Below are 17,451 nucleotides of genomic sequence, written 5' to 3'. Positions count from 1 at the left end.
TTTTTCAAATTTCAGGTCGGCCCTCACCTTCACAGACCCCTCTGAGGAGGATCTGGGTCTCTACACAGTTGAGATGAGCGACAACCCAAACCTGTCGTCCAGCTACGACTTCACTGCTGAAGGTAAACTGATGGAGAGTAGAAGGTTAGGAAACTTTCTTGTCCAATTCACAGCTTCGCCTCAGGCACATCAACAGGAACGGTTAATTCAACATCAGTTGAAAAAGCTGATGGCGGCATGAAAAGCATGACTTTCAATTTAAAGGGTTGTCAAGCTTTTCTCTCAAGCAAATAATTATGCAACTAAAAACCTATTCCACAAGGTCAAGCATCTAATTAAGCATATGTTCTCAATCAGCTTTCAGTTTGAAAATAGAGCCATGCGACCCATTGTTCTCTGACAAAATGTAAGTGTTAGGAAATGTAAGTCCTCTTCAGAGTTGAATTTAACCTCCAGCTACTGTTGTACTTCTTTGCAGACCTTGAACGACTCAAAGAACTCAGCTGGCAAGTCAGAAATCCACGTATGTACTAAATACATTGCACTATTTTATAAAGGAATGGGAGATCTTACTTTGAAAAAAGTTATTCTCATCATTAAATGATTTTTTGGTATTGGTGCACTGTTAATGTGACTTGAAAATACAATATATTCATTCATATGGTGAAAAGACAAAGCAAAACACACACATTATGTATTCTACATTGATTTAATGCTAATGTTGTCTGTGTCTGTTTCTTGGCAGTGATAGCTCTGAAGTCGGGCTGGCAGGTGGAGGTTTCTGAGCAAGGTGACGTACGTCTTTGGCTTCAGACTGAGAGTCTGAGTGACGACGCTGAGCTCCGTCTCATCTTCAATGACCGAGAAATCACCAGCACGCCGGTAAGAACCACTGGGAAACTGCAGCTCAGACACTAACCTCGTCAGGGTTTGTAGATTCGATATCCATCCATTCATTCATCATCTGTAAACGCTTATCCTATTCAGGGTCGCAGAGATTTTTTATCAACAGAATCCCCAGGCATGTGTTACGCCTTTATATTCTCGAAAGGATTCTAATTGTGACTCTACTTTGATATGCACATGGCTTACTTGTCACCCCTTGCAACTTCATGGTTGCCAGGTTTGGATATGATGGATATTTACCCCTACAGACCTCTGTATCCAGTTTGTTCAGGGATTCTGTGTTGAGCATTTTTTCTAGGTTAAAGACACAGTTTAGATGTCTATGAGTTGTGAGTAGTTCCACCAAAGAGACATTTCCTTTAAACTTCTCAGATGGTCTCATTTAAATATGGGTTTGAGGCCCAAAGGGGTCAAACTCTCCAAAATATGTAAAAAGTAAAACAAAGATGGAAAAGAAGAAATATATACATACACAGATTTGTGTCACAGATTACACATGATTAACCTCTACATGATGAATCATGTCACAACCCTCAGGTTTATCTTTTGACCCTTTTCAGGGGCCCTGAGCCCCGGGGTTAGGAACCATGCCTGGACTAACAAACTAACTGTGTATAAAGTACCTCATGCAGCTACAATAGTTAAAAGCTACTTGGAGTGATTCTTCTGAAAAGAAAAGACCACTCTGTCTGATTCAGTCTGAAGAGAGCTGTTGTCTTTTGTAGAAAACTGCCTGCCCTGGGGTTCTATTTGAATTACAATATGCTGAAAGGTGATAATGGAAGTTTTTGCCCAATGACGCCACAATAATATACTGCCTACTCCAGCTTTAATATGTATTCCACATATCTCAACAATGACCTCCAGATTCATTTGCTTTCATAGAACGACTTTCATAGAGCTATTTGCAACAAAATTCATAAACACTCACGTTGTTATTGACAAGATAATGTAATACAGCAAGGACGAATGTAGAAAATAGCGACAGAGTCATTTCACTTTAAAGTACAATTGGAATGAGATATGACCTAAAATGAAACAGTATAATCATCAAGGAACAATAACTGAATGTGAAAAAACCTCCTCAGCGCTTCTATGTGTTATGACACCAAGTTAAAAATAATCAGAGCTGCCTTCAGGGTTACTGAACCGTGTACTGACGTGTCCACAGACGGGAAAGCAAATACAGCGCAGTGTATTTATTGTGCTTTCACAACTCTGTCAGATGCATTTTGTGTGTCTGTGTCTGTGCGAGTCGGGCGACTGCTTCGTATTCAGCAGCTTGCATTCATGGCTTCTATTGCATTTTCATTTTATTCCATTATTTCTCAATATCAGAGCTCCATCAGAACAGTACTGATTACATGTTATTTCTAAATGATCACAGCTGAGGTTTGCGAATTCAAAAGCCATTTGGCTGATTAGGGCCCTCAGGCTTGCCATACATCACAAATCACAGCCGCCGCCGAGGCCTAACAACATGCAAGGCATGCACTTATCACCATGAACATGAAAGTCATGAAAACGAGGCTGGTTCCTGTTTGTTTGTGTTTGTTTTTGTGTTTTGAGCGTGAGTGTTAGAAAAAAGAAATATTTCATCTAAACTGTGTATTTTGTCGTTTCAGTCCCTTTTCATGCACCGATTCACACCATATTCTCTCTGCATGACTAACCATCTATACAATAGATTGCAAGTTGCTTGTCTACCTGCCATCTGGGATCATCTGTCTGCACATAATCCGACGTGTACTGTATGTGTGTGGCAATGCTTTGTTTGCTCTTCTGCAGCACCGTAAGATCAACTTCGACAAGGCCAAAGGTCTGGTGGAGATACTCCTTGACCAGCTCTCTCAGGAGGACGAGGGCTCGTACACGGCTCAGCTGAAGGACGGCCGCGCCAAGAACCAATTCACTTTGGTCTTTGTGGATCAGAGTGAGTCTTTTTACTCATGTGTCGCTAAGCTGTCATATTGGGGTTTTTCTTACACACCAGGATGAAAAATGTAGAGGCACAATAGAACAGAACAGATATGACTTCCTCAGAGTGACAAAGACTAAAGAGACCAAAACTGTTTTTTTGTACCAGGCTGTGATATGTTTATTTCTGCAGTTAAGTTGGGCATTTTAACATGGTGGGCTATGGAGATTGCTCGCGTTTGGAGCCATCCTCAAGTGGCCATTTGAAGAACTGCAGCTGTTGGCACTTCAGCGTTGGCTTAATTACTTAGGACCGTAGGATGCTGCTTGATTTTCAAAGTCTTGGACTGTGGACTGTGGACCTCCCCTCAAACAAAGCTTAGTTTTGTTCAAATAACATCTGGGATCATAAATATATTATTGAATCCCATAGATACTCAATAATTGACATCAAACACATCTGTCCTAAAGCATTTATTAGCTTCTGACTCTGAGAAAGTATAAGAAAACAGGGGAATTCCCCCGAACTACTGTATCTCTTCAAGCAGATCACACACATTTAGTCTTCTTTTGATAATTAATGTAATTTTTTCCCACTTCTATTCACTGAGCCTCTCCTGAAACAGTTTGGAGCCCCGCTGGGGAGGCCCTTTGAAACCCTCTGCTTTAGGACATAGGAATAAATAATTCAGATTTTCCCGAACATATTTTATTCCTGGCAGAGATGAGAAGCAGGTCTTAAATAAATAGCATTTACAAAAGATAGAATTTAATGAAATATGGAAAACCACAATCATCAAGGCTTCATCCAAGTTATGGTTCTGGGAGAGACATGTAGAGCTCAGGTACCTCAGTAAAATGTGGGAAAAGTGTTTCTCAGTGTATTTTTATCAAATAAATTATTGGAAAAAAATCCAGTGTATTGGTGAAAATAGTTCTCATGATTACTGTGAACTGTGGCGGTCAATGTCTTCTTGAAAAGGGCAAATGCAATAACTTTTGTGTCTGTCTGTTTTTAAACTGATCTGTTCCTGTTCTGGGTATTTATTGATTGAAGAGCAGACTAGTAATGTTGCAATTACATGTAATGCATCTTAATCACTTGACCACAAGGAACAGATTATTTTTCAATATGAATCAAAGGGGTTTCAGTTATGGGAAAAAAATGTATTTAATGAATAATGATTGAATGGAAAATATCTGATCTTTTTAATTACCTGCTTCTTTTAACAACAATTAGAGGACCTGATTTGTGCCACAATGACTTCAGGAAATAATCTATTAATAATTGATCCTATAGTTATCTTCACTTGTGTTGCTTTATGAATGTTGTTGTATGGCACGTGAACGACCCGTTCTCAATTCATATGATTATTTTTATCAGTTATTATTCTGATTTATTTCATTCAAAAGTACACTTCCTCACCCACTCATAAAAACCCTCCTACTATTGACCAAACAGTTCAAAACAAAGATTAAATCACTTAAGAAATAAGAACCTTTTGGAGCATCAGATCATCATCACTTCTCCCCGTAAGACCTCCCATGATTCTACTGTTTTGTACTCAGCCTGACATTGTTTGTGTCTCTGTCAGAGTTTCGTCAGACGCTGGCCTTGGCTGATAAAAACCGGCGTGACCACAAGAGGAAATCTGGTAAGAAGTCTCCAAACAATCATTAACATACTGTATAGTAAATACAATTACATCTAATAGATTCAATACCTTTTCGATTATGTTTTTCTGTAGTGGCTCAACTGCTCCATCTTGAGACTTAAGAGTCTCACACAGAGAGAAAGGAAGCCTGTTGTGCTATTGAACTCTGTGTTTTTATCACCTGATCTCTCAGATGTGATAAGGAGAAGCTATACAACTCTTTTGCGTGTAGAGGCCAATGCCCCAGTGCCGGCTTGTGCAAACAGACTGCCTCACAAATTGTCTACTGTTCAAAGTACTCGTGACACTCAGAGTCCACATCGCACAGTTTGACTATTACGTGCAGAATAACATGATGCACAAACAGATAAAGAGGGACGCATTTATCACCTGCATGCTGTTATGAATTGTCTCACCGCTCTTATTTACAGGCAGCTGTCACTGTCAGTAATTGCAGTAAATTGCCATATAATGATGCATTTGTGTTTCAGTGGTTGTTCTGAATAAATTATTGTCTGGTGGTCACTGTTTGTAGCGGGATAATTATGTGTTCTGTTCTCTCTGTTCCCAAGGACCGTATTTCCAGGAATATTTGTCGTGGAGTGTAAATGGGGATTGTGAACTGATTATTAAGTGCAAGGTAATTTATTTTTAAATAATAAATTTGATAATGGTAATAAGAGAATTAGCCTAACATTACATTAAGAGCCTAGACGTGTTTCATCTTTTGTTATTACTTATTAATTAATTTATATACTTAAATGTGCTTAGTGTGTTGATAAGTTGATAAGTGTTTAGTGTGTTGATAAGTTCCCACATCATTCAGAGCAAAGACAATGTTTTCTACTTTTATTATTATTTATCAAAGGAATATTTTTTCTGCTCAATTTTGTACTTTTCTGGCTGGATGTTGAGTAAACAGACGTAAGAATCATGTAAATCTTCTCCTTTACTTTTTGCAAGAAAGCCAAGTTAAATTCTGTAACACTATATTTGTTAAACCAGTGATTACTGTGATACTGATTCTTTTAATGAAAAAAAAAACGGGTTGAATTTATTACAAAGATTTCACTACTTCAATGATAAACAAATCAATTTTTGAGGACTTTTTTTTCTCCTTACATAGGTGACAAATACAAACAAGGACACGTCACTCAAGTGGTCTAAAGAAGGCGTGGCGGTGACCAGAGTCGTGTATGACCAGTCATCGGGGGTCAGCTCGCTCACCATCCCGCAGGTAACCAAAACCATTCTGCTCTATTTTCAGACTACTAGAGGTGGGGAGGAGAGTTAAGCACTACATGTGAACCAGCTTTTATAAATGGTAGCTGTGTAGGGAGACAAAACAAGACAAGTAAGCAGTCAGTTAATGTTTATATGATTTCTCTTATTCTGTATTATTGTGTGAAATGTTGCCTGGTTCACCTTGGAGTGTATTTTAAGGTTAAATAAAAGATGAATTAAAGTGTTTGGTTGTTCTCTAGAGTCATCAATATTTCATCAGAGAAACTATAAATAACTTTAATACGGTCGATGTAATTTCCTTCAGGTTACCAAGAAAGAGGCAGGCTCATTCAGAGCTGTGGTGTCTGATGGGAGAGGAGAAGACGTCAGCACTCTGGAGTTACTGGATGACGGTGAGACGGCGTGACGTTGTGACCAGCGAGCAAGTATCAACAAACAACAGTCCACATTTGTTCCTGTGTGCATTTCATACCATCCATAATGGAAGTGAGGGAATTAATATATTTTTTTCTTCCCCTACTTAACTCTTTATGTGTCCTCAGTATTCAGCTACCGACCACTAATCTTGCCTTTAGTATATATTGAGGTACAAAAGCAATATAAAAAGACTGAAAGCGTCATTGTTCTTTTTTATTTACAGAGTATGATAAGCTCCTCCAGCAGCTGAGTAAACAGTGCGGTGAGTTATTCACAGTAGGAAGCTCTACCTTTGTGAAATGTGCTGATGTATTTACAGCTGGTGTTCTGTGTTTGGGATGAGGCTGATACAACTTAAAAGCCTTGTTAATTATTTGTCGTGTGTGTTGTTCTAGAATATTAATGCGTTCAAATAAAAAAAAATTGCCAAGGAAACTGAAATGTATGCAAACAGTGGTATTAAATAACCAGGAGCTCTGCCGTCTCTCTCTCTCTCTCTCTCTCTCTCTCTCCGTCTCTGCAGCATTGTCTGCCAGCCCGCTGAAGATTGAGGGCACCGCTTTGGGTTTCAAGCTCTACTGCTCCCTCAAATACTACATAAGCTACCTGAAGACCAGCTGGCTCTTCAAGTGAGTCCACATGCAGAGCTCCTCTCTGACCTAACGACCTATGTGCATATTCTACCCGGCCTACCAATGAGGAAGTATTCCAAACTTACCTTAAATTCTGTAAGAGACCTGAATAGAATTATTGAAAATCATCATGTGCAGAAACACCTGCACAGAAAAGCAAATGAATGGTAGCTTAAAGTTGATTTTGTCTTCAGAACCATCTAGCGGTGTGGTCACATTGTTTACTGCAAGCCACAGAAGTGGACTGTTACTGGGGGTGATCATCACAACCACAGAAGCAGACCAGAGACCGTAAAAAAGCCACACATACTGGCTGGACTGCTGCACGTGAACATGAACATGCACACAAACACAACCCAATTAAGTTCAGAGGTCGAATAATGTACTGTGACATTTATCTTCACAGTGTCATCGTCAAGGGCTGCTTTACTAAAGATCATTCTCTAAAATGCATATCAAAATTCAACTACTGACAGATTTAAAGTTAAGGATTTAGTTGTGAAAGTAGAGCTGGATCTTGATGTCTGCCTGGTCCATCCTACTTATGATGTTTAATAATCAATCAGAACAAATTACACTGTGCAGCCAAACATTTTTGAAAACCCCAGAACTTCTAGAGGAGGCTTACAGTTTCAAAACGTGCCAAATATATCAGTTAGAGTTTTGCAAAGATATATATAAATGATGAACAATCCATAAAGTGACTGAGAAGGCTGTTCCACTGGACTGATTGTTAAAGGACTGTGTTTCTCAACTGGCCTGTTGTGCATGAGCATTTAATCTAATTGAACGATTCTATGACATTAGATTTAATACAGTTTTAATTATTTAAAGGGAGAACTGAAACATGATTATGACATGTTGAGGGTGAAAAATGTAATACTATTTCAATAGTAAGGCTTCTAGCACCGCCTGCTGGGGGCTTTCGGGATAGCCTTTACAAAAGGAGAACAAACAGCTGAAGAAAATCTGACCAATGTAATGTAGACTGACACATTTTTTAAATCCTGAATGAAATTACTTTTGGATGATTCCTCTGTGTAAAGCCTACGCAAATGAAATGTGTTTGCTACCTCCTGTTCAGGGAGAAGAGGATTGACCAGGAAGCCAGGATAAAGCCTGGCAGCAATGTGGAGAAAGTCTGGATTGAAATCTGTAACCCAACAGAGAGCGATAAAGGCAAATACACTTTGGAGATGTTTGACGGCAAAGACACACACAAACGGTATCTCGACCTGTCGGGACAAGGTGGGTGGAAATGACAAGTTTGCTCTGATGGATCTAAAAGACTATTTCAGAATGAGAAAAATGTATTCAGAGCAGATAAAACAGATAATAATCTTGATTGTTTCTATTTTCATCAGTGTTTGCCGATGCTTTGCTTGAGCACCAGAAGTTGAAGTAAGTGCTGCACTACATGCAGTAGATGACGTGTCTAGCATGGCTTGCAGTGGCACTAACAAAAAACACTGAGCAGTCAGAGGTAACCAACTACTAGTTGAAAACATCTCTGCACAGAATACCGCTGCCTTAAGCTGTGCAGTGTCATATTGATTTGACCCTTTGTGTTCGTCCCCTCAGGCAAGCAGCCATTGCAGAGAAACGTGAGTCACAGGTTATGTGTGAATCCTGAGATATTTCTGTCCACCACAAAGGTTAAAAGTTATATAATGCATGTCAGCAGGGAGTTTATTGTCACTTGTTTTGTTTCAGATCGGGCCAAAGTGATAAAGGGCCTTCCTGATGTGGTAGCCATCATGGAAGGCAAGGTACGACATTTTCAGGGAAACAGTACTACTTAGAGACGCATTCATACTTAATAATACTATGTTGTAGTATTATCGTCATTCTTTTGTGTGGTTGAAGGCCTACCAGTTTCATATTTTACTTGACTGCTCCTCATCCTCTCTTCAGTCTCTGTGTCTGACGTGCTTCATCGACGGCGATCCAGCCCCAGAGATCATCTGGCTTCGGAACGACAAGGAGATCGTTCAACATGCCCAGTTTGCCATCGCCAAGGAGCCCAAGTGCAGCACCATCACCATCAACAACGTCAACGCGGCGGATTCTGGGAAATACAGCGTCTTTGTGTGCAACCAGTATGGCTCTGAGACGGTTGATGTGACCGTGAGCGTTTACAAGCACGGCGAGAATCCTCCATCCAACGCTGTGGAGATGGGTTTTTAAGATAGAGATGGAGAGGAAAATGAATTGAGAGAGAGAAGAAATTGAAAGTTGATGGATTGATAGAAGATGAGATGGAATGATGCTGGATTGTTCATGCATTAGGAAACTTTATGAGCATGAGTGAACTTTATTTGGATTTGAAAAAAAATGTCCAGTAAGGTTTAATCAGTTATGTTATCACCTATAATCTGCAAACTGTCTATTTAATTTGAATTCTTAACAGCGTATGCCATAAAAATGTCAGGCTTCTTCTGTGATGGAGATACAGAATTGCAAAGTTCTGTTTATCAAAATGATTTAGCTGACTTATTATGATGATTATTTTGAAAGAGGAAATGGCACCGATTCCCCTGAATAACACGTTGTGGTCTGTAGAGCTGTTGGTAAATCAGATGTGTCGTTTGTTTCTGTGTGTGTTGAGAATAAAGAGATTTTAAGTGATTAACTAAATCAGTAAACTCCCGAATTTTTTTTATTATTAAGTATTCCAGAAAATGTGGTCTGCAAATATATGCACGACTTTGCAAGCAGAGATTATGTTTTGTTAAAAGCAAACAGTCCGTAGTGTCATTAACCTACTGGGCCTCAGTCAGGTGGACTCACAGAGGTCACAATGAGGAAAAGCTGCAGACATGCATGTAGTTCATCTAATGTTCAGTGAATGAGTCATAAAATAAAAATATGTCTGTTAGTGTATTAAATAAATCATTTTCATCCTGCAGGTCAGCATCCTCAAACTCCACTCGGGGCTCTGTGAACTATACAGTAAACGAAGATCATGTGAATAATTGTCATTTTAATTCTGAAATACAAAACAAAAAGTCTGTACATATTTCTTATTAATGAGACTTTTGATCACATGACAAAAATGTCCATCTAAATTCATCTTTGGTGGAAGCCAAGGTTTGTCCTAACAGGAGTAAGTGAACTCCAGGTTGTTCAAACAGCAGGGATTACTCCAGAGGGGTTTGTTACTCATTAGACACTTTTTCCTGTATAAGTAGATGCAGCACAACAGTCACATCCTCCACATTGTGTTGAGCTTCACACACAGCTGTCTCCCAGATCTTCTAGAAAACATGGACTTCAATGGAACATGGCAGGTCTACTCCCAGGAGAACTACGAGGAGTTCCTCAGGGCCATGGGTGAGAAAAACAAACCAGTGACTTTGGTTGTCATTTCAGAATATAAATACATCTATTATCTTGGGAAGTTAAAAGACAAAGTTGATAATTTGATGCATTGCCATCCTTCTAATGTTAAATATAACCACTCAGACAACATTTGTAAATTGTACTGTGCAGGAATTAACAAAAACACATGTGCTTTGCTTGCCAGAACTCCCAGAGGAGGTCATAAAGATGGCCAAGGACATCAAGCCAATTACTGAGATCAAGCAGAAAGGTAATGACTTTGTTGTCACCTCAAAGACCCCTGGAAAGACTGTGACCAACACCTTCACCATCGGCAAGGAGGCTGAAATTAACACCATGGACGGCAAGAAGCTCAAGGTTTGTACTTCCAGTTTACCGTTCATTTTGATGTCACGTTTTTTTCTCTATAATCCGTGTGTGTAATTCTTTCCCTCAAAAAATGTTAAAGTACAGTGCCTACGAGTGAACAGTGTCTCATGAACTCCTGTTCAGGTTGGTGGGTTTAGGAGTTTTTTTGTGATATGAATTGTCTCCTCCTCTGACCCGCAGTGCGTTGTCAATCTGGAGGGCGGCAAACTGGTCTGCAACACCGGCAAGTTCTGCCACATTCAAGAGCTCAAGGGAGGAGAGATGGTTGAGGTGCGGTATATCCCACAAGAACACACACTCATTCTGTTTCACCTTAATGCACCGTGAGCTAATATGTAACGTAATGTGTCTCCTGGCCACAAATGAAATGTTTCCTTTTTCCTGTGTCCCCTTTTAGAACTTAACCATGGGCTCAACAACTCTCATCAGGAGGAGCAAAAAGATGTAAACTTGGCCGTGAATGAACCAATTTCTATTTAAATAAAAATGTTACTTAATAAGTGTGGTTTTTTTGCACCATTTTTTTTTGGGGGGGGAGCAAATGGAATTCTTTGCCTGCATCCTTACTGGTTTAAGTCTCACACATAAGCAGTGACCACACAGTACCATTACATTACATTACATTACAGTCATTTAGCAGACGCTTTTATCCAAAGCGACTTACAGGAAGTGTATTCAACATAGGTATTCAAGAGAACTACTAGTCACCAGAAGTGCATCTCCTTTCTTAAACAAGCATCTAAGAGCATAAACCAGAGCAAAAGTATAGTGCAGAGGCAAATTACTACGAAAACAATAATTGCAACAGACTAATACGAATATAATAAGTGCTACAAACTACTACGAATAGGAACAAACTACTACAGTCAAAAGTTTGGACACACCTTCTCATTCAACTACTTTGAAGAATCTAAAATATAAAACATATTCTGGTTTGTTGAGCATTTGTTTGTTTACCACATAATTGTGTTCCTTCATAGTTTGGATGTCTTCAATATTAATCTACAATGTAGAAAAAAATAAAAATAAAGAAAAACCTTAGAATGAGAAGGTGTGTCCAAACTTTTGACTGATACTGTATATAAAGTTGTCTTCGGTTGTATTTAATGGAACAACTCAGTAGAAAATCAACATAGTTGTTCATTGTCTTTTACAGCTTTGAAGCAGAGATGCTAAAATTATACTTTAAATGATAATGTGAACTTCCTAGCAGTTCTGTTTAATGATGAAAGCTAAAATAAATACTGCATAACATTATCCAGGCTGCATGTTTAGTTCTTTGCATAGGTTATATGATGATAATAATAATGACTGCATAATTGCATTTGTTTTGTTTTTATTAACCTACATTAATTTATTATGCATTAAAAGTCAGCATACTGAAAACAAGTGAAAATACAATGTGAAGAAGGTATGTTGTTGGCTGAACTTCCTAGCAGTTCTGTTTAAGATACTATAGATGCAAGCTAAAATAAATACTGCATAACATCATCCAGGCTGCATGAAAAACCATTGAATGAGAAGGTGTGTCCAAACTTCTGACTGGTACTGTATCTGCCTGCTATGCAAGCAAACAATTAAATAATGTGACCACTGGATAGGTTAGGTTGTGTTTGTGTGTGTGTGCGCGCGCAGGTGCTTTCGTGGCCTATACATCTGTGCACATGCGCAGTGCGAACAGAACGCTCAGACCACGCAGCCCCCCTCTGTCGCTGTAACGGTGAAGCGTCGTTTGTGAATACGCTGCCGTAGTAAACAACAAATTCACGGCCTCAGATATTAAATCAACAAGCCGTAGAAAATGGCGAGGTACCTGAGGCCGCCTAACTCGTCTCTGTTCGTTAGAAACATCGCCGACGACTCCAGGTATGTTGTGTTTTTTCAACCTCTCCTTGCGTGTGTGTGTGCACTCATGGTCAAGCTAACAATGCTAGTTTTGTTAGCAAACATTAACCAAAATGGCTAACGGGCGTCATCGTTACGAGTGATACCAAATAAGGAGTGGACACAGAAGGTGTTGTAGTAATGTTTTAAGCCTGGTATTGTTCCATATAACCTGCTAACAACATATAATTGGACGTATTTTTCCACGCATAAGGTTTTATTTGAGACCTAGCAAACACGTAGCGTTAGCCTGGAGGATGTGTTTTTGCGACACTCATTTACGGCACTCGTTACGTTACGTAAGGTTGAAGAGCACGTTTTTTCTTTTTTTTCTTCCACCAGTCTATTTTTAATTTCCTTCCATTTTAAAGGAAAACGAAACAAAGAGAAGTCAAAAATGCTTTCACATTAAAACAATACAAAAATAAACAAATTAAGCATGTAATCATTCAGAACTTACGTAGTTACTTGTTGCCTGGTAACCATGTCGAAAACGTTCTATTGCCGAACTTACTTACGTAGTTACTTGTTGCTTGGTAACCAGGTCGAAAACGTTCTATTGCCTTGACAGGAACGTTTTTTGAAAGTTACATTCAATTGAAATATTGCATATATTTTTTATGTATATATACATTTAATTTTTTACATTAAACATAATTACTTTTTTATTCTTTAGATTTTTTTAAAAATGGACATAATTTGTTTGCTGTTATTAATGAAAATAAAATTATACAATGTTAGTTAAGTTCACCCAAATCACAAAAGGACTCATACAAAATCATGCCAATACAACAAATGTACAAAAATAAACAAATTAAGCATGTAATCATTCAGAACTTACGTAGTTACTTGTTGCCTGGTAACCATGTCGAAAACGTTCTATTGCCTTGACAGGAACGTAAAAACATTTTTTTTTTTTTTTAAAGTTACATGCAATTTAAATATTGCATATATTTGTTATGTATACATACATTTAATTTTTTACTCTTTAGATTTTTTTAAAAAGGGACATAATTTGTTTGCTGTTATTAATGGGGGAAAAAAATATACAATGTTAGTTAAGTTCACCCAAATCACAAAAGGACTCATACAAAATCATGCCAATACAACAAATGTACAAAAATAAACAAATTAAGAATGTAATCATTCAGAATTGTCAACTTACCTTCTTGGATTTAGAATTTACTAACTTGGTTACTTGTTGCCTGGTAACCATGTTGAAAAGGTTATATTGCCTTGACAGGAACGTAAAAAAAAAATGTTTCTTGAAAGTTACATGCAATCGAAATATTGACCCATTTAAATGTTTACATTAAACATATTAATTACTTTTTTATTCTTTAGATTTTTTTAAAAAGGGACATCATTTGTTTGCTGTTTATTAATGAAACAAAAAATTATACAATATTAGTAAAGTTCACCCAAATCACAAAATGACACACTCTCACTTGATCAAAGAGAGTCTGATCTTTTATGTTCCATTTGGTTTTGAGATATTGATCCCTGAAAATCATACTAACACGCCAATACAACAAATGTGAATGGAATTTTGTGCTCAAAAAATAATACATGTGGAATACTCAAAAGCATAAAAAGCAGTTGCATAGACTTGGCTTTGCACAGATTTCAGTCACTTTTCTGCGGAAGAAATAGTTCAGTTGCACTGAAAGTTTAAGCAATGTGCTACTGTTATTTGGTGCTGACCTCAGTATGTATAGTATCAATATCCAAAATACTTGAATTGCTAATGATGAGATAGAGTAGGCATAACACATTTATTTCTGTTACATTATAATCACTTTTGAAATGTTACTGTTATAAATTCAGCCAAGTGGTCGTTATTTTCTAACCCCTGCAACTTTGCCACCTCTGTAACAGATAATCAATGCTGTTATGACTGTTATGAATGTATGACGTTGTCTACTATGTGTGTGTGTTTTTTTTTTTACTTGTGCAATTACACCTTTTTAAAGAGGGGAGAGTAATTTGATTAGTCTGCAAATACATTTTGTCATATGCTATGCTGGCACCAGCTCTTGTGTATACTTCATACACTGAGCTCCAGCTAAAGTCATATAACAGCCAGCAGAATAAATGTGCTTATTTCATGACACTTTAGGCCAGAGGATTTACGACGTGAATTTGGTCGTTATGGGCCTATAGTAGATGTCTACATTCCACTTGACTTCTATACACGACGAGGAAGAGGATTTGCTTACATTCAATATCCTTTATTCTTTCATTTTGAAAAATGGTGTTTTACCCGAGAGATTGTAAAACACTGAATCTGACTTTTTGGTTGCAGTTGATTCAGTGGCAATGTGTGTTTTTCATGAAATGTTATTTTCTAAGAATATATATATATTTTTGATAATGAATGTATTCAGATTTAAACTTATTCCTAACCAATATTTCTCCTGTTGTTGCCTTAGAATGGTAAAGATACAGTTCTGGAGATCCCGCACCAAAGAAAGTTGAAAGGCGGTTGTAGAGTAGATTCAAGCACAAGAGAAACCCAGGCGACAAGCAATAGTGGAATTCGGAAAAATAAAGAGAGAGCAAAAGCATGAAGATACAAAGAGGAGAAAAGAGAGCACCCAGGCTTCCATTTGTCTACCAAAGGGAGGAAAAGCAAAGAGTTTATTGGGCAAAGACAAGCAGGAAACCTCAAGTTCTTCTGCCAAGACAATAAAGATCAAGCTGAAGGTTAAAGGTAACAAGCCAAATGTTTTGTATCCTACCGAATCTGATCACCATCAATATTTGTCTTGTCTTCACAATTTGAGATCACAAATGGGCCCATTGATTCAGTTTTATGTTGTTTAATGATCTAAGTCCAGGAGCTGTGTTTCATAGACTGGAGCTGTCAACCTGTGTTGCAGCCTTCTTTTTTTTCTTTTCTTTTTTTGAAATTGTTGTGCATGTGTGCAGCCTTCTCTGTCCCAACTTTCCAAAAATTCAAAATAAAAGGCCTTAACAATACAGTACGTTTGAAGACGTCCGTGATGCAGAGGACGCTCTTCACAACCTGGACCACAAATGGGTTTGTGGGCGTCAGATCGAGATCCAGTTCGCCCAGGGGGACAGAAAGAGTATGAACCTTTTTAATTCCTGTCTAAGCAGCATACATTAAACGTCTGGAAAGCCTCATTCAGCGTTTCATGGAAATTATTGAGTTTATAAGTAACGATACTTCTGCTGTTTATTTTTCCAATCAAGCTCCTAACCAGATGAAGACCAAGGAGCGCCATTCCCCTCGCAGTTCCTCCCGCCACGACGACGATCGGGATAGCCGCCGGAGACGGTCCAGGAGCCGCAGCTATGAGCGCCGCAGGTCACGGAGCCCCTCCAACGGGCGCCGCCCACGGAGGTCTGAAAGCCCCAGAGAGTGAGTTCTGGAAACTTTTATCTTTTAACTTAAATCACTTTGATTGTTATAGCCTACGAGTTTGGAGTAAAACAGTTGGGTCAGTCACAATAAGAGGAAGTCAAACCGCCTCATTGCATTTACCCATTGTTGCATTTACCTATTGTTCTCTTATGCTGTATAAAAGGCAATGCACACCTGAAGAACTGGTTTCTGTGTTCTCTCTACAGATCTCGGTCCTACAGTCGACACAGACGGAGCAGAAGCCATGAAAATGAAAAGTAGTCAAGTTTCTCATCTTGTAGTATGTAAAATATGGAAGGGCAATTTTACTGCATTTTTACAATCCACAGTTATCACTGATAAGTGCTGTTCATCCCACCAGGTACAGAGGTCCTCCTCGGGACCACCACAGGCCACACCGTGAACCAGGCCCACGTAACCACTCTGCGTCCCGCTCCCCTTCACCCTCCAGACCCGTGCCCAAAGGTAAAAAGAGCCAGTCCAGGTCCCACAGCCCGGGCGAAGCTTACCACCCAGCCTCCAGTTCCCAGAAACCGCCCGTTGGACGATCCCCATCCCGCTCCTACTCTAGATCCATGTCCCGGTCACGATCCCGCTCCAGGTCCTGGGCTGGACGCAAGTCTGGAGGCCACTGACTGACTGTCCCCCCAAGGCCCCGTTAATCTATCTCCGAGGAAGTTTCCGTTCAGTTATGACTAGAGCATTAGGCTCTATGCTAGCATTTGTTTATCATCACATTATGGAGTCTGTTGCCAAAAGGGGGCATGAGCAGCAGAGAGGCGAGACGTTTTCTTTTAAAGAAAAAGGGTTTTGTTCCAAATTGATTCATGAAGGCACGGTTGATACCTGGTACATTTTTTTTTTGGGACTTGTGTATTGTAAGTTGCTGTAGGAGGAAAAATGTTAGTTTTCAGCCAGTAATATTTTTGTACTTTTGATTTATCCATATTTACGTGCATACGTTTATTCATTTGATGCCTGTCTCAGTTTGGCGCTATTATTTTTTGTAATAAAAACATGAATACAAATTGCGTTTAACTTCAGGCCAAGACTCAAAAGTATTTACTAACATCGCTGCAGGAAAACTGTGAACTGCAGTAACTGTAATTAGTATTGTAACGGCTGATGTATTGATAGCAGTTAGTTGCTACCTAATGTTGTCCAGTATGCTATGTGGCAACATCTTTCATGTTCTTTGTTCAGTGAGTGAAACAGTCAGTTGAATATTTCAAGTGTTTTAGTACTGTTGTCCTAGCTTTACTTGGTATGCTTTGAAAATAAATAAACTTTTTTTAGCAAAAATATTCTGTGTCAGTATTGAAAATGGATTGCAAGGAATGCCATAATAGATAATGTCAATTAACACCAGAAGGTTTACCTGGGCTATAACTATTATAAACAAACAGAAGATACTCAAGCACAGACAGAAATAGGGGGGAGGGAAAGGGATTTATTTCTTTTTTGGTAAAATTTAGTAATTGTTTTCACAGAGTGCATTTTTTAACATTTGCTTTTTCTAAACCAATTGATACAAATTGTAAACAGGGCATTATCTTTTCATATTCAGTGACATTTCTTCAGGGGGACAAATTAACAGCCAATTGATTACACATTTCAAATTTAGAATGAGGAGACTGCCATGCACAACTCAATAAGGGCAAGAAAGAAAATGTTTACATGAACAACCAATAGT

At 38.6% G+C, this 17,451-nt stretch overlaps 3 protein-coding genes across 3 annotated transcripts in view; all 3 read left to right on the top strand.

The window, feature by feature from the left end:
• The window catches only part of myom3 (myomesin 3), a 50,936-nt gene extending 41,969 nt beyond the window's left edge, over positions 1-8,967 (top strand). The window contains 15 exon segments of the mRNA XM_054621237.1: positions 16-122; positions 479-523; positions 746-882; positions 2,695-2,839; positions 4,419-4,478; positions 5,051-5,118; positions 5,605-5,715; positions 6,028-6,115; positions 6,364-6,402; positions 6,664-6,769; positions 7,857-8,020; positions 8,137-8,173; positions 8,354-8,376; positions 8,486-8,541; positions 8,687-8,967. Of these exon segments, the coding sequence (XP_054477212.1) occupies positions 16-122; positions 479-523; positions 746-882; positions 2,695-2,839; positions 4,419-4,478; positions 5,051-5,118; positions 5,605-5,715; positions 6,028-6,115; positions 6,364-6,402; positions 6,664-6,769; positions 7,857-8,020; positions 8,137-8,173; positions 8,354-8,376; positions 8,486-8,541; positions 8,687-8,959 (1,459 nt within the window). The 3' untranslated portion in view covers positions 8,960-8,967.
• Positions 8,968-9,981: 1,014 nt separating this feature from the next.
• fabp10a (fatty acid binding protein 10a, liver basic) lies at positions 9,982-10,983 on the top strand. Its single transcript, XM_054621913.1, has 4 exons — positions 9,982-10,105; positions 10,299-10,471; positions 10,664-10,753; positions 10,881-10,983. The coding sequence occupies exons 1-4, from the start codon at positions 10,039-10,041 to the stop codon at positions 10,929-10,931; spliced, it is 381 nt and encodes a 126-aa protein (XP_054477888.1). The 5' UTR covers positions 9,982-10,038; the 3' UTR covers positions 10,932-10,983.
• A 1,190-nt stretch (positions 10,984-12,173) lies between these two features.
• On the top strand, positions 12,174-17,052 carry srsf10a (serine and arginine rich splicing factor 10a). The gene is made up of 6 exons (XM_054621474.1): positions 12,174-12,349; positions 14,487-14,591; positions 15,356-15,459; positions 15,587-15,755; positions 15,965-16,015; positions 16,120-17,052. Exons 1-6 carry the CDS (start codon positions 12,285-12,287, stop codon positions 16,391-16,393), a joined length of 768 nt encoding a protein of 255 aa, XP_054477449.1. The 5' UTR covers positions 12,174-12,284; the 3' UTR covers positions 16,394-17,052.
• Positions 17,053-17,451: the final 399 nt, after the last annotated feature.

This window comes from Anoplopoma fimbria, chromosome 20 (assembly GCF_027596085.1).
Source record: "Anoplopoma fimbria isolate UVic2021 breed Golden Eagle Sablefish chromosome 20, Afim_UVic_2022, whole genome shotgun sequence".
Classification (NCBI taxonomy): Eukaryota; Metazoa; Chordata; class Actinopteri; order Perciformes; family Anoplopomatidae; genus Anoplopoma; species Anoplopoma fimbria.
The sequence above is the reverse complement of the archived record's forward strand: the minus strand, read 5'-3'. Positions and strand labels throughout refer to the sequence as shown.